This window comes from Durio zibethinus, chromosome 10, assembly GCF_047325235.1.
Source record: "Durio zibethinus cultivar Kanyao isolate XHJ-2024 chromosome 10, ASM4732523v1, whole genome shotgun sequence".
Lineage (NCBI taxonomy): Eukaryota > Viridiplantae > Streptophyta > Magnoliopsida > Malvales > Malvaceae > Durio > Durio zibethinus.
This window is the reverse complement of record NC_143171.1, coordinates 10,568,103-10,593,740: the sequence shown is the minus strand read 5'-3', so window position 1 is coordinate 10,593,740 and position 25,638 is coordinate 10,568,103. Positions and strand designations below refer to the sequence as shown.

The 25,638-nt window shown below is 30.1% G+C and overlaps 4 protein-coding genes across 9 annotated transcripts; all 4 read left to right on the top strand.

Annotated features, from left to right (window-relative positions):
• Window positions 1-2,318: 2,318 nt before the first annotated feature.
• LOC111292783 (protein GET1) lies at window positions 2,319-5,650 on the top strand. 4 transcript variants are annotated; one of them, XM_089766771.1, is made up of 8 exons: window positions 2,319-2,838; window positions 3,576-3,700; window positions 3,810-3,889; window positions 3,976-4,046; window positions 4,585-4,602; window positions 4,742-4,823; window positions 5,132-5,181; window positions 5,415-5,650. In XM_089766771.1, the coding sequence occupies exons 2-8, from the start codon at window positions 3,590-3,592 to the stop codon at window positions 5,495-5,497; spliced, it is 495 nt and encodes a 164-aa protein (XP_089622897.1). In that variant the 5' UTR covers window positions 2,319-2,838; window positions 3,576-3,589; the 3' UTR covers window positions 5,498-5,650. The 4 variants fall into 4 exon arrangements, with proteins under 4 accessions (XP_089622897.1, XP_089622896.1, XP_089622898.1 ...); XM_089766770.1 differs by having other exon boundaries at window positions 2,323-2,838; window positions 4,580-4,602; XM_022885354.2 differs by having other exon boundaries at window positions 2,373-2,838; window positions 4,580-4,650.
• Window positions 5,651-6,474: 824 nt separating this feature from the next.
• On the top strand, window positions 6,475-10,987 carry REP (Rab escort protein). The gene is made up of 9 exons (XM_022884961.2): window positions 6,475-7,204; window positions 7,320-7,442; window positions 7,584-7,683; window positions 8,296-8,334; window positions 8,448-8,694; window positions 8,779-8,854; window positions 9,618-9,876; window positions 10,141-10,221; window positions 10,500-10,987. The coding sequence occupies exons 1-9, from the start codon at window positions 6,534-6,536 to the stop codon at window positions 10,590-10,592; spliced, it is 1,689 nt and encodes a 562-aa protein (XP_022740696.2). The 5' UTR covers window positions 6,475-6,533; the 3' UTR covers window positions 10,593-10,987.
• A 1,263-nt stretch (window positions 10,988-12,250) lies between these two features.
• RKD5 (RWP-RK domain-containing protein) lies at window positions 12,251-16,129 on the top strand. Of its 3 annotated transcripts, none has more exons than XM_089766767.1 (5): window positions 12,251-12,508; window positions 12,655-12,904; window positions 13,893-14,140; window positions 14,663-14,871; window positions 15,472-16,129. In XM_089766767.1, the coding sequence occupies exons 1-5, from the start codon at window positions 12,445-12,447 to the stop codon at window positions 15,703-15,705; spliced, it is 1,005 nt and encodes a 334-aa protein (XP_089622893.1). In that variant the 5' UTR covers window positions 12,251-12,444; the 3' UTR covers window positions 15,706-16,129. The 3 variants fall into 3 exon arrangements, with proteins under 3 accessions (XP_089622893.1, XP_089622894.1, XP_089622895.1); XM_089766768.1 differs by having other exon boundaries at window positions 14,663-14,930; window positions 15,472-15,657; XM_089766769.1 differs by having other exon boundaries at window positions 12,279-12,340.
• Window positions 16,130-20,598: 4,469 nt separating this feature from the next.
• On the top strand, window positions 20,599-25,340 carry CST (Protein kinase superfamily protein). The gene is made up of 6 exons (XM_022885019.2): window positions 20,599-20,930; window positions 21,137-21,480; window positions 22,008-22,143; window positions 22,235-22,374; window positions 24,385-24,508; window positions 24,606-25,340. The coding sequence occupies exons 1-6, from the start codon at window positions 20,852-20,854 to the stop codon at window positions 25,028-25,030; spliced, it is 1,248 nt and encodes a 415-aa protein (XP_022740754.2). The 5' UTR covers window positions 20,599-20,851; the 3' UTR covers window positions 25,031-25,340.
• The last annotated feature ends 298 nt before the right edge of the window (window positions 25,341-25,638 follow it).

Sequence of the window (25,638 nt, the reverse complement as noted above, 5' to 3'; positions counted from 1 at the left end):
CCAATTAAACAATCAAATTTGTGAAATGAATTTAATTAAAAATTTCAATGTCTTAAATATTTACTAATATATTTTTCTAAATTAAGATGGAGGTTAAAAAGTTATTTAAAAAATTTATTGATAAATTATATTTTTATTTTGAAATTTTTATACTTTCATTTTATGAAATTAAAAATAAAATCAAAGATTTTAATATTAAATATATAAATTTAATAAAAAATAAAAAAGAGAGAATATATAAATATTTAGTGATAAAAACAAAATTTTGAATCTACAAAAATTTTATGTAGATTTTTAATGAATTAAATTAAATATTATTATAAATATAAAAATCCTATGTATTTTCATAGGTAAAAAACTAGTTGTATGTATAAATTTGAATTCCATTAATTTTTTGTTAGAATAATCAACAATTTTGAAAGTAATGATAATATATTTTTATAAAATAACAAAACTCTTTAAATATTTTTTTAAAATAACCAATAAAATTGAAAGTACAATGATGTAGCTTGTACGATAACAAAATTCAATATAAACTCATTAACTAATAGTATAGTGATAAATTTTATTTTTATTTTTTTCATTGTTTTTCGTTTTCTTATATATAATACAATTAGAATATCATTAGATATTTAAAAGTTCTTGTATCAGTTTGTTCATTCATAATTTTACTCTCGAAATGTTTTTTTGCAGTGATTAAATTTTGGTTTACAATAGCAAAAGTTTTACTCATAACTAATCATCGTGAGTATATATTGTTTTACTAATAATTTCTTTAAAACTTTAAGATTACTAAATACATGAATTTAAAAGTTTCAATCATTAACTTCACATACATGTCAATAAAAAAACTTTATTATTAAGTTTTGCTTTGTGCAATGAGGTTTTGGCTTAATGACAATAAAGAAATTCTAAAATTTTACGTTATGTTTGGATATATATAAATAAAGGAAAGGATAGAAAAGGAAAAGAAATGAGAGAAAAGTTTTTCAAAAGAAATAAAATGATACAGGTATTTTTTGTTTGGATAGTTAAAATTAATAAAAAAAAAAAAGAAAATGAATTCTAACAAACATTATTTAGATAAATAGTGAAAATAAAAGAAAATAATTTATTATAATATTTATTTCCAATTATTACCTTTTTTTATTTATAAAATAACATATAATATACAAATATATTTTTATATTATCTAGCTTGTATAAACAAATCTTTTTAAACAAGATTGAACATCTTTAATAGTAAGATATATTAGCTAGTTAATTATTTACTCTTAATTTTGTGTTTAATTCAGCTTTTTTAATTTATTTTAACAATAATTTGACTTATTTTGTTGTTAAGACTTGAAAATTTATAAAATATTTATAAATTGTGATGTTATATAAAATACTCTTAAATTTTTTTTTTGTAGAAAGTATCAATTATATAATCAAATATAACGTTATAATAAAAATATGAATATAATAATCTTTTTATAAAAATAAAAATTTTTCAACTTTCCTTTTCATAGCTTTTCCCTCAAATTAAGGTATTAAAAAAAAAATGAAGATTAGAAGGAAAACTAAAGATTATTGAGTTTTCATTTCTTTTTTTTTAATTAAAAATTTATCCAAACAAAAGAATGATTTTTCTGTTTTATTACTTTCCTTTATTTTCCTTTTCTTCCTTTCCTTTCACCTCAATCCAAGCATAGGGTTTTATTTTCTTTTTTTCAATACATTATAGACTTATAACCTACTTATTATAGAGGGAAATTATTTGATATATTAATAGCAAAATTTTTTAATTTTACAAATAAAATTAAGATGGTGGCACATATATTATTTTTTTAATTAATTTTTTTTATTTTTTTAATATACACAAAGAGATATATTATCATTTTAATCCCACTTAGTTTATTTGATAATTTTTTCATTTAAAAAAAAATTTTCTTGCACAAACATACATATATATATTTTATGAGGAAATGAAAGGTCAATAAAAAGCAAATACAACGGAGAGGAAGAAACCTAGCAACTTCTTTTGATTTTAAGAGAAAAGGTTGGAGTTGCTTGACTTTAGAATTCAAGATTTTGTTTTTTTAAATAAACTTAGAAAGAGGGCGAAAATTACATTAAATTTATTAAGTGAAACAAAGAAAATCCGGGAAACGGAATAAACCAACCAAATCGTACTACTGGTTTTTTTTTAATAAATTACATTGCACTGCATAAAATACGGAAAATTGAAAGCAAAAGAAGGCTTATAATAATAGTAGGACCACGTAATAATACACATCTACATACATAAAAAAAAATTAATAATCAGAATATGCTTAAAGAAAAGAATATTCCTAAAACGGACTTATAATGGTGGTCAGGTCGGGGCTTCGGTCACTCAAGGAACCATGTAGATTGTAGGCCACCTAGCATTTCGATTCCCAACCACGAACCCCAACCCAGATTGTAGGCCACCTAGCATTTCGATTCCCAACCCCGATTTGGAGACAATTGTAAATGCAAAATCGTTTAACCAAGAAAAGTTTATTCTTGATAAAAATGAGAAATAAATCCTTTGGCTTTATTTTCGGAAGGAAAATATATATAATATGAGATAAAATTTCGGAAAACCATTTTCTCTTACTTTTTCCCAAAAAACAAAAAAACCTTAAAAAAAGGAAAGTCAGGAAAACAAGGAAAAAATGTTTCGTCTTCTCTGAACTTGCCGACGAGATCCATTTCCATCTCTTCCTATTCGTTCCTTCATCATCGTCTTCAAATCTCTACCCTCGACGCCGCGGCCGCCTTTGTTTCCTTCGCGACTTCTGCATCTTCAACGCTCTTTTTGTTTTCATTGACGGTGAGGCATCGGTTTTTTTGTCGAATGATTTTGAGCACTCTGATTTTGAAGGGGATGAAACAAGCCACCTATTGATGTTGAATGGAAATGAGATAATTTCAATATTTTGCAATGAAAAAAGCCTTTAGTTTTCATGTGGCTTCTCTTTAATTTCAATAAATTTCATTTTTTGATTGATTCCCGATTCCAGAGGCATATTCGTGAATGAGTAATTTTCCTTTGGGTTGTCTTTAATCTCAATATTTTCACTTTTGACTGATTCCTAATTCCATAGCCATGGTCTTTGCAGTGCTTTGGTTGGAACTGATGTCTGGTTTTTGAATTTAGGTGTTTTAATCTCCTAGTCCTATTCATAGGTTTTGCAATATCCCATAAGTTATTATTGGTGGTTTTTCTGTTTCTCCTTTCATGTGGAACTAATGGCTTTGAGTTAAGGGTCTAATTTTCGGGTTTGTATGGGGAATTAGAAGGAAAATTTTTTCTACATTGAGTTGCCTTGGGGAAACAATGTTGACACAGTAGTAAAACACTGCTTATATAAATAGGAAGAACAAAGGGTCAATTTGACAACTGAACAAAAAATTGTAGTAGGACTTGAATAATGTAAAATGTAAGTGAGGCCAAAGAAAAGAAAGGAGGAATTTTCTTTCTTATTTTCTTTGTCCTCCAGGCAAGATGAAGAGGTTTATTTTCCTTCATATTTGTTCTTTCCCTTAAAATTTCCATGAACCATACAGAGCTTAAGAGAAATATGGGAGAAGGAGAAATCCTAGAACAAAGAAGATCCCTGGCAGCTCCTCTCATCTTTTTCATTTTCATCATCTTCCAATTTGCCACCAAATGGCTCCATGATTTAAAGAAGGTACCTAATTCTGGCTTGATATTGTCATGTCTGGTTGCTCAATTTGAAGATTGTAAATTCTATTGCGATTTTTCACAATGTTGATTAGCTTTTCCTTTTTCATGATCAGGGAGCATCCAAGACTGACAAAGAAATCCAGCTTCGCGGAGAGATTAAGCAGCTTTTGAAAGAGGCTGCCTCCTTTTCACAGTAGGTGATCCAAATAGCGTTTAAGTCCATTTAATCAGCTTAGCAATCGCAATTGCTTGATAAGCAACATCTTTTTGGCTTCATAGGCCGTCTACATTTGCACAAGCCGCTAAGCTTAGGAGGTTGGCTGCTGCCAAGGAGAAGGAACTTGCAAATTGTAAGGCCACTTTCCTTTTTTAGCCATTGGTTAATAACTTGATTTTTTTCATTACATAAGCTTAAATGAATTTGATTCAACTTTTGTGCCAGTTAAATTATTGATAATTTGATATGGAGATCTGATTAGGAGTATGGAAAAAGGTTTCGTGTTCTAATTTTCTGGACTGTCAAGTTGTTAAGGTGTGTTAGGGGAAGCCTACTGTCTATTTACTGGTAAGTTTAACTAGTAAGGAGAGCAAGGATTAATTTAATCTTGAGAGAGGAATGAGATCGATTTCATTTGCTGTACAGAGTACATGTGCTTTAAGTCAGGGAAGCGCTGGTTTCAATTACTTTTAACTTTTATTATATAATCTTTCTCATTCTTCATTTATGGTTCCTATTTTTGTTTTTCTTTTTCAAGAAAGAGAGCTTTATCTCATAAACAGCAATCTCTTGTTTGCTATGGTCTAGTTATTTCCTTTTTTTTAACCCCCTTTAAGTTGTTAAGCTATATCACCTATGCTAATAGAAGAAACACTTGATGTCCAGATCAGGTGCAACAGAACAAAGAGGTGAAGCTGTCTTATGATTTGTATCTAAAAGTTTTGTTCATCTTAAAGGTGATTCTGTTTTTAATAAAACTGTCTAGAAGTTTGTATGTGCTTGTTTGCTTAATTAATGTTCCAAGAGATTGGTTGTCTGCATGTACAGGTCATAACTCATGCTTTGCTAATCTTCTGGTTTTGGAGGTCTCCTGTTGCTTCTGTATCTCAGCAACTTGTACAACCCTTTGGTAATGCACCATTATAATTGTGGCTATTTTTGTGTTACGTTTTTAGGTCTTTTTCTTGTTTGTCTGCGCCACTACAATTTTTTCTTAATATGCTTGCCCTGATCATACTGCCAATCAAATTCGGTATACATGTTTCTTAACGACAGGCTACCAAAATTAGATAAAAGTTGGTTCATAGGGCCAGAAAAGAATTGAATTGCACAAGAACGTAAAGAGTTGACAAGAAGCAATTGGACGACAAAATATGATTTACCCAAATCTGAGAAAATGGGTTGTTTATTGATTGAATATGACCGCCTTTCTTGCAGGGAAGGTGTTATCCTGGAAGACTGGGGGTTCTTTAAACAACAATGTCATGGTAAATTTCTTGGAATCTTCCCAATTTAGCACCTCTAATCATAATTTTAACTTCTTCCTTCTGTGATAGAATTAGGATTTGAATTCCATCTCTGGTTTTCTCTTGCTTATCCTAATTATTTATATCACTTATCTGCAAGACTACGACTCAGATGGAGGTGAGTCAAACTTGCCTGTTCCATACATGGCAAGATGGATTTTGATTGGTGTTCTGATTTATCTTGTAAATTGCAGGTTGGGATCATACCCTGGTTGATATTGTGTACAAGGGTTACCAAGTTTGTTTGTCGAGTCGTGGAGCAGAACAAAGGGCTTAACTAACGATATGCTTTTGGATGCTATGCTTCTTGGATTCGTGAACAACGTCCTGTGGGATGTAGTTTTGATTTTGAAGTTGTGAATTAACATGATTTGTAAAATTTATTCATTCATTTTATTTATCAAGAAACAAAAGTGCGAAATTTTGATGAGCTTTCTGGTCATTTCCTTTCCTCTCTTTTACTTTTTGTTTTTTTTTTTCCTTATTAATTTAAATTTTAACAAATGAATATAATTTTGATGGTTCAAAGTTGAAAAGTATGAAATAAATGTAAATAAGGTTTTCTTTGTTTTATGAAAAATAATTTTCATTTTTTCAAGTATTTGTTTGGTAAAAATTTGATTGTTCAACAAAAAATAATTTATTGATTAATAAAAAATAATGTTATTTCTTTTAAAAAATTATCTTATCGATTTGGAAAAAAAAACTCTTTTGGAAAAAAATATTGTTTAAGAGTAAAATTATGTATCAATATTATTGAACATAATTTTACTTATAAATAATATTATATTAATAAATATTAATAAATTAATTAATAAATATTATAATAATATATTATTAAATAATATATTATTAATATAATATATTAACAATTAATATTATAATATATTAATAAATAATATAAAGAATAGTAAATTATTTTATTTTAAATATTTTTATTTTAATATTAAAATTTTTATTAAAATATAATTATTTTTAAATATTAATAATTTTAATAATAAATAATTTCAATATACTTTAATAATAGATAATTTTTAATATTTTAATAATTATATTAATATTATTTAAAATTTTGTTTAAACAATCAAATAACAAAAAATATTTTTTTATTAATTTATTCTAATAACAAAAAATTGTTTTCAATTTAAAATATATAAATATTTTTCAAAAATTATTTTTCAAATATATAAATATATCGCTTTTTACATCTATTATTCAATTTATTTATATTTTCCTTTTCTAAATTATTTGAAAGAGGTTCCCTTTCGTCATTAACTTGCTACTCTTTAATCTGCTAGCATTTCTTCTTCAACATGGAGGACCTCCCACCCTACCCCCCAATTGATCCTACCACCTTCGACCTCATCGTCATAGGCACCGGCCTACCAGAATCCATTATAGCTGCCGCCACCTCTACCGCCTCTAAATCCGTCCTCCATCTCGATCCTAATCCCTTCTATGGCTCCCACTTCTCCTCTCTCCCTCTCGCCGATCTCCAGGCCTTCCTCTCCTCCCATCCGACCTCACCCTCTTCTGGCTACCATCACGATTTCTCCGTCTTCGATTTCGCCACTCGTCCTCTCTACTCCTCCCTCGACATCTCCAGTTTTTCCCCTGACCTCCTCCATCAACACTCTAGAAAGTTCAACCTCGATGTGGCTGGACCTAGAGTCTTCTTTTGCGCCGACAAATCTATTGACTTGATACTAAAATCTGGAGCCAACCAGTACATGGAGTTCAAGAGTATTGACGCCACTTTCGTAGGGGACGACAAGGGAAAGCTCTGGAGTGTGCCAGACTCCAGAGCTGCCATATTCAAAGACAAGAGCCTGGGACTCTTGGAGAAGAATCAGTTAATGAGGTTCTTCAAGCTGGTGCAGGGACACTTGGCTGGCGAACAAGGCATCCAGATTTTCGAAGAGGATTTGCAGAGTCCGTTTGTTGACTTCTTGAATAAAATGGGATTGCCTCCCAAGATTAAATCGTCTGTTAGACACAACTTTTCGTTTTTATTTTCCCATCTCTAGTTGCCTCCTCATTGCTTTAATAATTGCCGTGATTCTCAACTGCATTTGAATTTTTTTTTCTTGTCTTTGTAGCTTTATACTTTATGCAATAGCGATGGCGGATTATGATCAAGAAGATATTGGAGTTTGTAGAGATTTGCTCACGACAAAAGATGGGATCGATCAATTGGCTCTGTATAATGCATCTATTGGCAGGTTAATCTTTTCTGTTCATTCTTCAAGCCTTCAACTAAAGTTAAAAATTTTTAAATTCCATGTTGATATTTGAATAGAAACTTATTATAGCACAAACCATCTAACTTTTTTTTTGTTAAATGCAATTATTTTTATCTCTAGGTTTCCAAATGCACTTGGGGCTTTGTTATATCCTGTCTATGGGCAAGGGGAACTATCCCAAGCCTTTTGCCGTCGTGCTGCTGTCAAAGGTTGCCTTTATGTAAGTTCTGATGAGGAGAATTCTTTTCATTGATAACTTTTATTGCAGTTATCGATGCATTTCCTGCCATTGTAGGTTTACCTTTTTCATCATGTTAACCTGATTTTTTGTTTACATTTCTTTTTCTTGATATGGTAGCTTTTACCTATTGTTTTTTATGTGAATTGAGTGGATTCAGTTGCTTGATATTTAAAAAGCTTGGTTGTCTACAACTTTCTGCTAATGGAAGCCATAATCAAACTAATTAATGTAAATCTGTAGAAAAACTCCAGAAGAAAGTAGCAATTTTTTTTGTGCTAAAAAGGTATCAGAATGGTGCTTTCACTTACCAATGATTTCACAGTACCAGCAACTACAAATCATCAAAATATCCTCTTATGTCCTAATTGGAGATGTAAAAATAGTTTATCTGATTTAGTTCTCTTCAGCAATATGCATCTCCTCTATGAGTTGGTTGAATGCATTTCATATCTTTGAGCATGCCCTATACCTTGTAGCAATAGGGTGGCTCATAAAATTCAACCGTGCGACCAACAACCTGATTTTGTGTGAAATTATTATGTTTTAGCTGTAAAATTAAGATACTAAACTGTTTGAATAAACGTTACACAGGTATTGCGTATGTCAGTTACTGCATTGCTTGTAGACAAGGTACGGAAGCATATGCCTAATTAAATTATGTTAAATATTTTGCCATCTGAAGCAGACTGTTTGGACAAGTTAGGGTAAATGATCTTAATGTCTTTTCTTTGAAAACTTTGCAGGATACTGGGTGTTATAAGGGTGTTAGATTAGCTTCAGGTCAGGATATATTCAGCCAGAAACTGATCCTTGATCCATCCTTTATGGTACCATTGCCAGCAGGCTCATCCCTACCACATCCACTTCAAGATAAGCTTCCAGTTTTCAGTCTTAGGGATGATAGAGGAAAGGTAGCAAGGGGAATATGCATCACAAAAACTTCTTTGAAACCCAATATATCAAACTTTTTGGTTGTATATCCTCCAAGATGTAAGATCAGTTTCTTTTGCGATTGTTGAAGATAAGAAACTAACATAAAAAAGCTATAACTTTTTGTTTCCGTATTTCTCCTAGCATTGTTTCCTGAGCAGGTTACTTCAATCAGACTTCTGCAGATAGGTAGCAATTTGTCTGTTTGCCCACCAGACATGTAAGTTTGGTTTAGTTTCTGAAGAGGATAGGTTTTCTCTTCTGTCTGTTTTACATTGATGAATTTTATAAACTGTTATCTTTTTGCTTCCTTGTTGAAATTCTTTCCCCATGGTTGTTACCATTGAATATGTCATTTGAGATCAATTCTGTAAGAACTATTTACCTAGCATTTAGTAATATTGTCTTTCGGACATGAAAAGCTTAATTCTATGTTTTTATTGATAATGACTCTCTGGTGAATAGTGAAAATTTAAAATACCCAAATATGTCCTCGAACTTTACTCAAAAGTGGAGTTTAGTCTATGACCTTTTATTGCATGAAATTAGGGTTATGAACTTTTATTTTGTTGTAATTAGAACCTTGACGGTATAAGTTATTCGTTTTTCTGTTAAAATTTTTTTAGTTGGATGATTTAATTTGTACAAAATGCTTACTTAGATTTATTTGGATGCGTTGAATTACAATTATTTGATGAAATGTTATTTAAAAAATTCAATCAATTGTGCATTCTTCATCCATTTTTAAGATTTAATAGATATAATTATAATGAAATAAAAGTTTTTAATCTTAATTTCATGCAATAAAAGATTGATGGCTTATTTGCATTTTTGAGTAAAGTTTGAGGGTTTATTTGGGTATTAAGCCTTATTATTATTACCCTGGTTAATGTTTTTCAGTATCTTTTGCATAACTAGAATGGAGTGATTGAAGTCTATGCGCATAATGCAAGAATGTAAATATTTCTACCTGTTCTATTCAGGTTTGTGTTATATATTTCAGCATTATGTAAGGACGACGATCAAGGAAAGAAGTTACTTCATGCAGTCATGAATACCCTTCTTACAGTACCTGTTTCTATAAATTCTGAAAGTAATGCTGCAGTTCAAAGTGAGACTGCAGAAAGTGGTTGTGCAGTTCTAGATGAGACTGCAGAAAGTAGTTTTAGAGGTCGAAGTGACCCTGGAGAAGGAAAACCTACTCTACTTTGGAGTGCATCGTATATTCAGGAGCTTACTTTGGTATGTTGCTTATGGTGGCTTTTTCTTGTGTAGATCTTCTTAGTTTCTAATATTTTGGTATTGTTACTATGGGCCTGCGTTTTATTGTTCTGCTTTCTTTTTTTAGAATAATCATTACTCCTTCCAGAAATGTTTAACACTTGGGACAAGGCTTTAGAGGGATGACACATTCTGCCCTCACAGAACTAGGACTTGGACTTTTGTTAATGTCAATATATGGTTGACTGTAATGCCCTTTTCAACGGATTTATGTTTTGTTTTCAGGGTCAAGTTGATTTTATCTGTTCAACTCCCATGCCAGATGGAAAATTGAACTACAATGATCTCATAGATGTGACTTGTAAGGTACATCATTTGCTAATGTTCACGAAATTTAAAATTCTATTTTACATGAGTGAGCTACTTTTTAGTTGATGTGATTATTGTTCTGTCACAATTTGCTACTGATACAATTAGCATGTTTTTGGGGTTTCTTTGTTTGATCTTTGAAGTAGTTTCTTTGTTCATTGGGATGAATTTTACAATTCATTCAAAGCTAAATGAACATTAACTGTACTAAAATTACAATGTTTGACATTTCTAATTGCTGATTGGAATGTATTGCTGGTTGTGGAATTTGACAGTTATTTCGGGAGATGTACCCCGAGGAAGAATTCTTTCCAGAAACATCCTCGGAGAATTCTGAGGGTGATGGTGATGTTGCTCTGGAGACATAGAGATTTGCTGAATGCAATATTCTCTATACTTAATGGAGCATCAAACAATCAGAATCCTTTTCGAAGATTGTGCTCAAGTGATGGGAGGATGCTGCTATCTAATGATCTATTTAAAGTGGTGAAGAGAAAGGGAGAACTACATACAATTCCAAAACATGGTGAGGAAACCTAACAAATTTTCAGTCTTTTGCGGATAATTAGACAACTGTAGGCTTGGTTTCCCTTGTATAAACTTGTGTTGTATCCATCTCTTGCTAGTTTTGTATTTGGCCGGATCTCTTGCTAGTTTGATAGTTCTGATGTAACGGTAAAAAAAATAAACATTTTTTATCTGTTCCCAAAGTATGAAAAACAGTTGCAGTGGCAGTTATGAAGAGTATTTGGTCGTTGCATTAGTTGAATGTTTCCATTCACATTCTTCTCAGTTAAATAAAATGCCATACCAATATACCATAAATAATCAAGGCTTTGATCTGTCATTTGCTATGATATGGGCTTATCTCTGTTTCCTTTATTATACTCTTTTGATAGGGAATAAGGAATTAAGGATCCTTTTGGTAAGACTCCAAAGAATCATTTCACCTATAATTTTTTTTTATATTATTGTCTTTCAATAATTTAATTATAATAAAAAATTATGTTAAAATCTAATATTTAAAGTGTGATTTTCATATAAAATTTGATTGTATCGCATAATATTATTTGTTATTGATAGGCGATATCTTTTGCCGGTGTCTAATGTCTGATGTCTGAACTAAAGAGTCAGTTTGTATTGTTATTAAGGATTTTTTTTTTTCATTGGAAGCTTGTTAAAGTTAAGAAAATGCAGCCTCAATTCTAATTCCTTATGCCACTTCTCAGACATGCGGCCAAGGTCTCAACTCTCAAGGTAGTAGTTGAAGCGGCTTTCGTGAGCAAAGTCGGTTTAATTATTGGTGCTTTCTAATTGACATAAACACCCCTCATTCCTCTCCACTTTGTCAAACAAACGGTCAATCTCTACCCAAATTTTAGTTTTGGGGGAAGGGTGATAATGGCATCACAGTAATTTTTAGAGAAGATAACAATCATCAAAAGCAAGGAAATATGACCAACTTTATGCATGTATTTACTATTATACGACAAAAATTAAAACGTCGGATTCTTTGTTTGTGACACAGACACAGGGCTTCCAATCCACAGTAACCCTCTTCTTTTCAATTTCATAAAGTCGCACTTTATAAGCAGCAAGTGCAAGTTGATTTTCAATCTCGATTTTTTTTTTAATTTTTTATTTAAGAATGCAAGAATATGAACGTTAATCATTAAAATAAAATTTTTATATTTTATATAAAAAAATTACGCAATTGTTGATATAATATAAAGTTGGAGGGAAAATCTCAACATTTCAACAATACTAGATTACACTTTGAGACTGATTAAATTACTTACAAGGCATCAAAATGATTTCTCTATCCATACTTTCAACTTTGATTTAGAAAATAAAATCAAAACACGAGAAGAGTTCATCAGTAGTATTTAGGGATGTTGATTATTGGGCAACGCAACCGTCACAACAGAGTATTCAGGGAACAAACCCAAAATTGCTTTTGCACGATTTTCATTTTTTTTTTTTTTTTATAAAGTCACATAAATGAATGATAGAACAATATAAAATTGAGGGTACGAGAAAATGAAAAAGATTGAAAAACCATGGTCCCTGGCTGGAGCCGGGATGTAGAATCATGCAAACTTGTCCTTCTTGACCGGTAGACCTTCATTTCTATCTTCTGTCCTTATCCTATTCTTGTACTTCATATCACATTAGATTGATGATCTCTTCTTCTTCTTCTTCTTCTTCTTCTTCTTCTTCATGGAGTTGTCTCATACCCCTTCACTGAAAAATCTCTTGGTCTTCGAAAATACCATCAACAATGGTAGTTAATCCCCTCGTAAAAGGAAACCAATGCTGCTTTATCATAAAAAAATAAAAAAAAAAGATTTTTTTTGTTAGATTTTCTTTTTTGGGCTTAGTTAAAATGTTGTTTCCCATCCTTGGCTTCTCTGTTTGTGTTCTTTGCAGAGTTGATCAGAAGCTTGCATGTATACCGATTGGAGAATGGAGAGGGAAATGAGGTTGAGAGAGAGTTTGTGTTCAGAAAAGATGGTCCCTATGTGGAAATGGCTGCAACCCCTCTTCTTCGATTGCAGGGGTTTCGAGTTCAGGAGCTTTTTGAAGGCAGAGTTATCGGTTTGTGGCTCTGCATTTTTGCATATCATGTCCATCGTCTCCCTCGTTTCTTCTTCATTCCTTCTTTACTCTCCATTTCCAGGTACCCCGTTTTCAGATATTATCGGTGCTCATTTGCTAGATTGATCGATTCAATGAAATTGGATCAATTTTGTTTTTATGCAAGGATGATTAATCTGTTATATGTGCATGCAAAGCCTGGGTTTTTATTTGATAAATTCAATGGCAAAATAATTTATTTATTTTTTTTTTTACCTTTTAATTTGATTATTTGGTGTTTTAAAATAGAATAATTTATTGAATATTGTGATTACAGTAGCCGTGCTCAGAAGCACACTTTATTCATCCAGATTACAATAACTGTCACATCATTTTTGAGTCTTATTGCTATGATGTTTCACTTAATGCTAGTAACCCACTAAACAGGGAATTAAGTAGTCAATAGTGGCCAATAACAAAATCTTCTTGGAGAGCCATTGTTGTCAATCAGTTGATGCTTCTCAGCAAAGGATTAGCCAAATAGAGGGGTCTTTAATGGATTGCAACATGGCATTAGTTTATCTTCATTTTCCCTGCAGCGCTAGTAGCATTGCTTTGCCATATTGATGTCTAATCATATTATGAATTTGATAGATATATTTTTTCTTCCTTTGCTTACGAACTTTTAATGGAATGATTGTGTTTTGAATATCATTTATGTGAATTTGTCAAGTAACTTGTGCAAGGTAAAATATTAACTTACTTAAAGTGCTTAAGGAAACCAGGTAGAAAATATATCAATATAAATGCTTCATTACCAATAGCAAGATAGTCCATATTTTATACTTTGATTTTTCTAAGTTGGCCTTTTACTCTCCTGACCTTTCGTTATCAAAGACTTTAAATGCGATGTGTTCCAGTCTCCACTCTAATCTGACCCGGGCCTTTAGTAGGAAGTGCAGATTGCTTGACTTTTACAATTTCTTTCCAAGTCTTTAGAAGGAATTTTGGCATTCTGAGCTTGACTTCCATTTTGCTTAAATCATGTTTTCATATCTTTAGTCGCTCTAATAACTTTAGTCGTCATGCAGAAATCCCAAGCTGAAGTCTATCCCAACACTTACCAATGATCTTCAAATGATTTTCCAGAGGGGCTGTGGCACAGAAGATAGAGGACCATCTAGGGAGTCATCTAGGGAAACGTATACAAGTGATGTGGATAATAACTGCCAGTCAAAAGGAAGTCTGCTTGTACTTGATCAAGATCTTAACTGCCTCCCTAATTCAGTTGCTACATCTGAATTACTGAAATCTCAGCAAACTGAACACAGTGCAACAGGTCCTTTTAGAGCTTCCTCCTTTTGGTAATTTTACATGAATAAGAAGTCCAATATTCTGTAAAGAAGGATTTATTTTGTGTTTATTAATCTTCATAATTGCGTGAAAAAAACTTCTCTGGACTGTAAATTGGATCAATGTTGACTTACAATTATCATTAATATGCCAGAAACTTTTCAAAAAAAAGATTCGTATTTATTTGTCTCTATAAAACATGAATCGTTAGTTCTTATATATATCTTTTCCCATGACTTGTCACTCTCAGATTGATTCATTAGTTTAAGCTATTCCTATTGATGAATAATGACTGATACTTTTATTCTTTTAAAACCTATTTACTATCTGCCTTGGGAAATACATGAGAAGATTATTTGATGCTATAGACCATATTCTAATGTAATAGGTTTTCAAGAAGTGGATAAATTTAAGGATTTGTTATGCATTCCTCTTTATGATCTAAATTTGTCTGTGTTTATTAAGAACAATGTCTTAGAAACTGAGGGAAAAACTAAAGGTGTTGCAGTGAAAAAGAAAAAAAGAGCAGACTCTAAGGATGTAGCCGGAATTGCTCTTGAAGATCTTGCAAAATACTTTGATCTTCCGATTGTGGAAGCTTCTAGAAATTTGAATGTTGGACTCACTGTTCTGAAAAGAAAGTGCAGAGAATTTGGTATTCCTCGCTGGCCTCACAGGAAGATCAAATCCCTTGATGGTCTAATTCGCAATCTACAGGTCATTTCTATTCCCCTTTTGCTGTCAAATTGCCTCAAAAAAATTTTTTTGAGGGAAAGGTTGGTTTCAACTCTTTTTTTTCTTTTCTTTTTTTTTTTTGGCTGGTATTTTATTGTAAAGAAAAGACCTAAAGCTGATTGTGGCATATTGCTCAGATAATTACTAGAAAACTTGTAATTGAGTTGAATGCATAGAGCAAGATGTCTGAAATATATATAATTCTTATTACTAGGCATCGATAACTACAAATGTGTTGGCCAATAGTTGACTTCAATTCATCAAACCAAATGCATCCAAAACTTGATGTGACCACTACTTTAAATCTTGGAATGGACAAGGACAAATATTTGAATTTTGTATCAGTTAATATGTTAAATAAATATATATTTTCAAAGAAAAAACAAATATTTGACTTCAAAATTTGAACCGTACATTGTTGAATGATCCTTTAAATGCACACACATAGCTATGGTGCTAGCATGCAACCACTCTTCTTTTGTCTTGGTACATATGTATACATGTTTACAAAGAAAATTATACATAGTTGTCTGGACATCGGTTTTTTTTTTTTTTTAACCATTTAAGACAAAATTTATGCAGGAAGAGACAGAGCAGCAGCAGCAAGAGGATGAGGCTGCAGCCTTTGCTGTAGCGAAGAGGCGAATGATGTTGGAGACGGAGAAAGAAAGTATAGAAAGGGAACCTTTTATTGACTTAAAGAGCGAGACAAAGCGGTTTAGGCAGGATATTTTCAAGCGAAGGCACAAAGCTAGAGCTCTTAAAAGTCAGTGCCTATCAGTTTTTCATGATCAAGTGACTGAATTAGATGATTAATATATATGACTATAAGTTGCTGACTTGGTGAAGACCTTTTAACTTAAAGATTGTAGTCAGATAAACACTTCCATATGTGAACTTTTGCCAATATAGTCCTTATGCTCTAGGACTAGGAGTAAGTGCAATGTGAAGTTCCCTTTTACATCCATTCATGCTTCGCACATGTAATGGGTCTTAGGTAGTGTTCCCCTCACTTTACCTTCATTCATTGTTGGTGCTCATTGTTGCCTTCCCTGGGTATCATATCATGTAGGTTTGAATGAATAGTTAGCTTATATATCAAGCATATCTCTAGAAGGAAAGAACCTTATATGTGGGACGTAATTAAGTTTCAGGGCTCTCTGGGGATGGAGAAACTGAGGTCGAATTCTTGCTGGTTTTTTGTTCCTTTGGAGTGTTCTTTCTAGTATGTGTTTGATTGATCCCATTTTCATGCTTTTGTGTTAGTGTGTGTGTATATATATATATATATATATAGCAGATCATAGCCTTTTGTTTTTTCACTTATGGATTTTGTGAAACAAATGATCACGTGATCAATGTATTTCACTTGAGAGCACAAGAGGTTTGCTTTGTTGTTGTCAGCAGCTATAGTACTACAGGAATGCAGAGCCATCAGCCATTGAAATCCAAAATGGGTAACAAAATAATAAGCATTTTGCAGTTTTTACTTTAAAAGGAATTGGATTGGACTGGTCGTAGGAAAAATTTGGACGTGTTATTTGCCAATGCCACCATTTATGGCAGATACAAGAATCTTTTTGGGATGTTTGGGATTTATTCGTTGAAAGACTATGTATAAATTTATTTTATCAATTCTGTGAACGAATAAAGTATTTTAAAAAAAAACTTTTAAGTGTTTAAGTGAAATTTTTGTTTTAATTGTGACTGTGTCCATGGACACTCTAGAAATGCACGTAAATCCGGCTCGTGTGTGGCAGGTAAGGAAATGAATGGTGAAACCATACCTAACTAGCTACAGGAGAAAGAGATTGATGTGATGGGAAAAGGAACGATGAAAGAAAAAGCGGTTGGGCCGCGGATAGAGTAGCGTAGTGGGAGGATGGGAAGAAAGTCATCCTGGTTGGGCGCTGGCATTCCGGGACGGGAGGTTCCAAGCTCCAATGAGACGTTGGTCATCAAAACCGAGTGGGAGTCAATGGTAGTAGGAATGTGGGAATTACTCGAGGAAGGTTTTTTTGGATTTGGCTTGTTTAAAGGGAGCTTTGGTCATTTTCAAAGTGCTGCCCACGTTTCCACTTACTACGCTAATATTAAATTCCAAAAACTTGCTTTGAAATTAGATACAGCCAAGTTTAATTATATTAGTAACATGCTTGCGGATTTATTTATTTATTTATTGCTGTCATAGTAAAATAAATTATATCTTTTAAAAAGTATTTAAAAGGTCGAATATATAATTAGGAACATAAATAATATAAAGACGATAATAAAGTTTGTGATTTTTTTTTTATACTGTACAATCAAATTATAAAGTTTTTAATCATTCAAGAAGCGTAATAATTTAGTAGTTAAAAGACATAATTACCAATGTTAAAACCAAAACAAAGCAGTTAATTTTTTATTGTAAATTAAAATATTCTCCAATCATGATTGTGGTAAATGATAACATTAAAAAAAAAAATCAAATAATCCATACAATATCCACTTTCATAGCTTAAAACTGAAAATCTATGACTTCAATTATCAACAAAATTATAATGATAATGCAGCCTAGGAGTCCTACTTACCCCAATCTTAGTTCTTTAATAATTCTACTCAAATCCGACTAATACTTGATATCAAATTATTATTTTTTAGACATAACCTTAATTTAACTCGTATATATGCCACAAGCATCTAATCCTACTTAAATTAAATAATTTTAATTTAATATAATATTAATAAAATATTATTATTTGAATATAAATTACAGTTTAATTATATTTGGTATTGACATGAATAGAAAAAGAAAGAAAAAATATAAAAAATAACTCAATTGAGTACCACGTGGATTGCCTTAGTAACGTCCAAAGTCTAAAATATATAACGTGTGTTTGACCAGAATTGATAAAAAAAAATTTGATAATTTTAATTTAATATAATGTTCATAAAAATATGATTTTTAATATAAATTACATCTTAATTATATATAAATATATTTTTTTAAAATATCACATTAAATAATAATTTTATTAATATAATATATAATTAAATAAATAATAAAAAAATATATTTTATATATATATATATATATATATATAAAATATATGAGATGGGATGGAACACTTTAAATCCACTTTTGATTTGGATTTGATTTTTGAAAAAACCTTAACTTGATTCTAATTTTTTTTAAAATGCATATATTAGATCCGATAGAATTAAAACTATAGAATATGAAATGTTTTATCATCCTCACCTGAATTGATTTTTTTTTTTTTTACATAAATTATCAAATTACAAAATAACTAAAAAACAAAGAAAATAGAAAAAAAAATCAATTAGGTTATTTTGTTATTTCTACGTCCATTTATCTCTTTTCTTAAAAAATTAATCTAATTTAAAAGAGAAAGGAAAAACTAACAAAACCAAGGGGAAGACCGACAAAAAATAAAGAAAAAAAGAAAGCAAAATGGGAATTGCCTCGTGGACACCTCTATTGATCTAATTTTCTTACAAAATTTATTATATAAATTAAAAAATATTTTTTTTTTGAGTGCTACGTTAACCTCCATTAATAGCCATTTCTTACAAAATTATTTAATTTTAAAAAATAAAAAAAATTTAATCAATAATATCAAATGTATCAAACATAAAAATTTATTAAAAAAACTTGAAATAATTTATTAAATATGTATAGAACGAAAAAAAAAAAAAAGGAAATTACAAATTGTAAAAGAAGAAAAAAAAGAAAGCAATGGGAAGTGCCACGTGGTTGACTCTAAGGAAAGTTAAAGTTTGCAAAATAAATGTATATGATATTAAATAAGAAAAAGGAAAAAAACCATTTCACAAAAATGAAAATATTTATTAAATATATAAAAAATATATAAAGAAAAAGGCAAACATGTGATATATTTTTAATGCTAATTTGGATTTTATTGCATATTTGATATGGTGCAATTAAACTTTCACACTATCAATTGAATTTAAATTCTAACTCCAATGATATTCATTTAGCATAAAATTTTTTGAATCACAGTTACAGTAATTTTTTTAATCATAATTATAGTAGTTATTATTATTATTTTTAATTTCACCACTATCAATCTCATTATTTATCCAAATGAAACCTGAATAACAAATGAGTTTTACATAAAATTTAAAATTTAAAAATTTAAAAAAATTATTAAAATTTAAAAAATGGTATAAAAAGAGTAAAAGAGGAAAAGCAAGAAAGAGAAAGTTTGGTGTACATAGGTCCTACATACAAAAAATTTAAAATTTTTAAAAAACTTTATTTATTTTAACAATTTTTAGGGAAATTAATTAATTATTAAAAAATAAAAGGAAAAAAAAAGGGAAAAAAATAGACAACAAAATCAAATGGGACCCATAATAATTTATTTTAAAAATAAAATAATTTATAAGTACGTATAAAAAATTAAAATTAAAATAAAAAAGCCATAAAATTATACCACTTGGCATATTGTAGTGTAAGTAAAAAAAGGTCAAAATGATCAAAATTTAAATAATAAATTTGACATATGGTGATGAGAATGTGACCCCATTATTTGTTTGTGTCTACTTATATATTATACACTTATCCAATTAAATATGACGTGTTGATAAAAAAATTAAATTTTAATTCTAATGATCAAAATTTAAATTCTTCAATTTTAAATTAAAAAAAAAATCCAAAAATCAAGATTATTCATTGTCATACAATTAAATGGTATAAATGGAGCAAAGTACGACCGTCGTTGACAAACAAACTTGTCAATTAAATTGAAGGACACTGCATTGCACTTTTAAAATCCATTTCATGCCAGTACTAGTACTTACTTCGGTTTTGACTTAGTTTTTGTATGATACATTATGCATTACATATAAAATATAAAATAGTCTTCTCTTTTTGCTATTCTAAAGGGAAGAAAAAAAAAAGAATTCCTTCAAGAGAATACATGTGTTTGTTACTGAGAAAAACTTTTATATTCATAGTCTTAAATTTTTTCATGGTAAGAAAATGAAAGAAACGTTTCTTTTGACCATATGATCAGGAAAAAGCCTATTTTTTTAAAAGAAAAATGAGACTTTCCTCCATTGTATGAACAGAAGAAAGGATATTGAATGCGTAGTGGTATTGACTACACTGTAAAAAGTGCAAGGAGGATGAAACAATATTGTCACACGGTAGTTTACTCGTTGAGTTGATAAGATTTTAAATATTAAAATTAAAATTTTACTGTTAACAAATTTTTTTAATAAATAAATTTAACATAAATCTTATTTAATTTCTCTGACTATAGAATAAAAATTTTTTCTCCTCGACCAGTTTGATTAATAAAGAGTTAAGTTTCTTTTAAATAAAATCTTGAATTCTAATTTTATGAATAAAAAATAAATATTAAGCGAGTTTATTTTTTATGAGATTTAGTTTAATTCAATTATAAAATAATCAAACTTTAAAATAATTATCAAACATAAAAAAATTTTAATAAAAAAAATAATTGCCCTCGCTTAAAACTTTTTTAGGAAAAAAAAATACGTTCACACACACAGGTGCAGAAGGAAAGGCAGCCGTCGAGAACTTCTGTTTCAACTTAACACGGTCTTGTTGACCTACGCATTGCTATTCCCATGATGTTTGGAAAATCAGTCAACCGAAGCTACAGTCTATATGGTCCATAATCCATGTTATAAGGAGAATATCAAGAGCAGCACCCAAATATCGCTTAAAGTCACTATGCAACCTTTTTTCAATAGTATCATATTTGGAGTGTTATATTCTTTTTCTTTTTTGGTAAGGGAAGCAAGAAAGTTGATTCCCTGCAACACCCAGGAAACAAAGGGGCCGTTTCAAAAACCTTTGGAACCCCACCTTTTCCACTATCTTGCCTAGAAATTTAACTACTTGTACTGCAAAGAATGCTGTTCTTGTTCTCCAGACAGGCTTGGTGAGAGAGATAGAGTTGCTATCCAGATGGGTAATTGCTGGGGATCTTCTTCTGATCCAGATACTAGTCACTATTACAGCTCCACCAACATTCCTACTACTCCAGGTAATTAATTCTTACCCATACTTTACATAGTACTCTGCTTGATTTCAAAAGTTTAATTTCCTTCAAATCTTTTGAGGTTTTTAATTAATTTATTTTGTAAGTAGTTTCTTTTTTTTTTTTTCCCTGGTCATGAAAGGAGAAAAATAGAATATATGGATACAAAAAGACTGTTACTTTAGTTAACTTTTTTTTTTAATCTGCAATAGGTACATCAAACAACTGCAGCAACAGCGTAGAATTTTCAGCAACCAGCAGTGCTAGCAATTGCAGGAGTCAATTCTCAGAGACAGTGAGCGAAATTGTGGACGAGGGAAGCCCTAATGGGCGGATCCTGGAAACGCCAAACTTGAAAGTCTTCACTTTTGCAGAGCTGAAGACTGCAACCAAGAACTTCAAAGGTGATACACTGTTGGGTGAAGGCGGTTTTGGTAAAGTTTACAAAGGTTGGGTGGATGAGAAAACTTTAACACCCTCCAGGTTTGGCTCTGGAATCATTGTTGCCATCAAGAAATTGAGCCATGGAAGTATGCAAGGCTTTGAAGAGTGGCAGGTATTTATTAATTCCCATGTTATCACCAATTTGAACTCGGTTACCATTCATTTATCCTATACTTCAAGGAATATGCCTTGTTATTTTCTCAATTTGTTTCTAGTATTTCGGTAGACGGCAAGTGGATTCATCCAAAAGTAAAGCGAAAAAGACGAAGAGCAAGCTGTTGTTTGCTTTATCAAGGGAGCCTTTAATCCTTATCTGATTAAAAAACAAAAAAGCTTTAAGCGTTTAATAATTTTCTACTGTTAATGGGAAAGTGGGTTCCATTTCGCATGACTTTTATTTTTCCATTGAGTCATTGACAAAAATGTCCAGCACTGAATGATTGATAGCATCTTCTCAGTTATAAACCTAACCATGACACCAATAATTCAATGCCATCACGTTCTACGTCAATTTAGGCAATTTTCTTTATTTTAACGGTTTTGATTAGTTAGTAGTATATCCTATTCAAGATTCTCTGTCAATGCTAACCATTAATTTTATTCTTATTTTCTTTCTGCTTTTGTCTCGTTGTTATGCAGTCAGAGGTGAACTTTCTAGGAAGGTTATCTCATCCCAATTTGGTCAAGCTGTTGGGATACTGTTGGGAGGATAAGGAGCTTCTTCTTGTGTACGAGTTCATGGAAAAAGGAAGCTTGGAAAATCATCTATTTAGACGTAAGATTTAAGAATTTTAAAATAAATAAGAAAAAAAAATTAATTTCAAATGGATAAATCATGTTGATTGCTTGATTATTTGGTTATGCAGGAAATCCAGCAATTGAACCATTATCTTGGGAATTAAGGCTTAAAATTGCCATTGGAGCTGCTCGAGGTCTAGCTTTTTTACATACATCAGAGAAGGTTATTTATAGAGATTTCAAGGCCTCTAATATATTGCTTAGTGGGGTTAGTCCTTCTAATTTTGCTTCATGAAATTGTTTTTTTTTTCTTAATCTTAAGTGCATGCATTTCTGATTCAAGATTATTAATCTCTACTCACTGTTGGAAACAAGTCTAAAGTATGACTTTTTCCCTTTAACAAAACTTAGAATATAATTGCAAATGCAATGGAACCTCTCCTTGAAGACTGGTTCAAGATTGATATAGTTTTCAAAATCTTCTGTCTTTTTTTCTTTTAAAAATTTTTTTTTTTTTTCGGATAATATATAATTTTCAAATTCCAAGTATACATTTCTTAATTGAAATTGTTTGACTACCCAGTTGAATGAAAGGTGTGTCTGTGTTGCTATAACTGAGGGGTTGGCTTTCTTTTTGTTTATTGGATAAATGGTATTTTATGTATTCTGCTAATGGTGCCAACTGTACAAAACTACATATTTACAAAAGTAAACAACTAAGTATCATGTACAGACAAAGAAAGAATCTCAAAATCTCCACTTTGTACATGACAAGTATTCATATTAGCGGCAACCTTAGTAAACCCATTCAGCCAAGGAGGGTTAGCCTTTTGTTTAGGAATCCATCATCTTAGGTTAAATATAAAAATTGTCCTTGTATTATATAGTTTTAGTCAGTTCAATATCTAAAAAATTAAAATTATTAATTTTGTACTTCAATTTTTATTCTGTCATATATTTTAGTGTTTGAGCTAATATTTATGGTTAATTTATTGATGTGACATGAATATCCAATGTTAACATATGTCAAAAAGTTTAGTTAATGTTACATCATTAATTATCACATCAATATTAAAAAAATTTTAAAAAAATTTTAAATTTTTTTTAAAATTTGAAGTATTTTGAATATTATAAAAAAATTAAAAACTAAACTATTTTTAAAAAATTAAAACAATTATGAAAACTTAAAAAATAAAAAAATAAAAATTTTAATAAAATTTTTTTTTCTTAAAATAAAAAAGAGATTAACAAAAAATTAAAAAAAATCTAAAATCTATAATTTTTTGAAAAAAAACTAAGAATTAAATAAAATTGTAAAAAATTTTGAAAAATTTTCATTATTTTGAATCTTACAATTTTAATTTTTGATATATATATATATATATATTTTTGAACTTTTATTAAATTTTAAGATTTTTTATTTTTATTTTTCAAAATTTTTTTTTTACTTTTATAAATTTTTAGAATGTTTTAGATTTTCTAAAATTTTTAGAATTTTTAAAAATTTTTTAAAAATTTTTTGATTTTTAAAAAAATTTTGTGAATCTTTGTTGAATTTTAAGAAAAATTTAATTTTAAATTAAAATTTTCATTTTTTTGAAATTTTCAGAAAATTTTTAAAATTTTTTGGATTTTAATTTTGAGATATTTGTTGAATTTTTAAAATTTCATATTTTTAACTTTTATAATTTTTTAAAAATATTTCATATTTTTTAATTTTTTATAAATTTAAAATATTTCAGATTTTTTAACAAAAAATTTAAGAATTTTTTTAGAATTTTAAAAAGTTTTGTTTTTGAAATTTTCTTTTAATGATATCATGGTAATTGATGATATAGTGTTGACAAAATTTTTTTGATATGTGTTGGTATTTTATTAAATATTCATATTATGTCAGTAAATTGAGTAACAATTTTAGTTTAGAATACCAAAATAGATGAAAAATTAGAATATCAAATTGATAATTTTATTTTTTTATATATTACTCTGACAAAAAATATATAATTCATGAATACTTTTATATTTAACTTTTTTTTTTTTTTTGGGTACATACGTAGTTAATGTCTTAGGAAAATTGAGGAAGAGAAATTTGCAAGCGCTGGGGATTGAACCCCAGCCTTGTTGAAATCCAGCTCCAAAAGTGGATGGGTGAACCATTTGGACTAAATCTCGGGTTCATCCGTCATCTTTTATTTGTTAAGCAGGCATCCTCTTTATAAAGTATTCCCACTCTGAGAGCAATACGTTAGATTTATTTGTTTCTTGTTTTCTTTTGCAGAACTACAATGCCAAAATATCAGATTTTGGTTTGGCCAAATTAGGGCCTGCCGGTGGAGACTCACACGTAACAACCAGGGTTATGGGAACTTATGGTTATGCTGCGCCTGAATACATTGCAACAGGTGATGATGATATTAATATCAAATTCAATTCTTGATAGTTGATATACTTTTTCTGTTGCTAACATTGGGTTTCCCATTATAATTATATGTCCAACAGGCCATTTGTATGTGAAGAGCGATGTGTATGGGTTTGGAGTCGTGTTGCTTGAGATGATGACAGGCTTACGAGCATTGGATACAAAGCGACCTCCCGGGCAGCAAAATCTGGTTGATTGGCTTAAACCAACTTTGTCTCAGAAAAGAAAGTGGAAAACCATAATGGATGTGCGGATTGAGGGCCAGTATTCGTCCAAGGCAGCAATACAGTCAGCCGATCTCACTCTGAAATGTCTGGAGCATGATCCTAAAAACCGTCCATCCATGAAAGAAGTTTTGGAAGCATTGGAACGGATTGAATCACTTAATAAGGAAAAATCCAAGGACTCCTCTAAATCTGGCTCTATTCATTCTTCAACTACTTGCCAACAGTCTACTCCTCAACGTTCCCCGCGTCAGTCGAGGCAACATGGCGCTTCAGCATGAGCTCCAAACTAGAAACCCGGGGACAAGCTCAAAGTAATAAAACTTGGGCTCACGATCCTTCATGAATTGTGTGCCTTTTTTTTAAAAATGCATCTACATGTTTGTTCTTAGGTGTGGTGAATTTTTTTAATTAACATGATAAAATGATCATGATTTTTTAAAGAGATTTCTCCGTATCTTTAACAAGTTTTGTAATCGGTGTCTTCATTTTGGTATTCATATATGTTGTGTTGAGAATAGTACTCGTGTTTTTTGTAATGTAAATGTTGAATAGAGTGAAGAAGATTGTTGAGTTGTGTCCTTGTATCTAGTTTAATTGCCATCTTTAGTTTTGCTACATTAATCGGATGTTACTATCATTTGTCATGACTCGTAGCAATATGCGAAAAGATGGGTTTTTAAAGAATAATATCATAAATAATTTTTGAATTATAATAAAATATATAATGTCATATTTAAATTTTAAAATTTTTTAATTTAATATTTGAATTATAAATTTATTAATTAATAAAATTTGAAGAATTATTTATCAATTATGTGTATCATTTGAAGTTAACAATATTAAAGGTTCATATATTAAATTAAAAAATTTTAAAATTTAAATATTA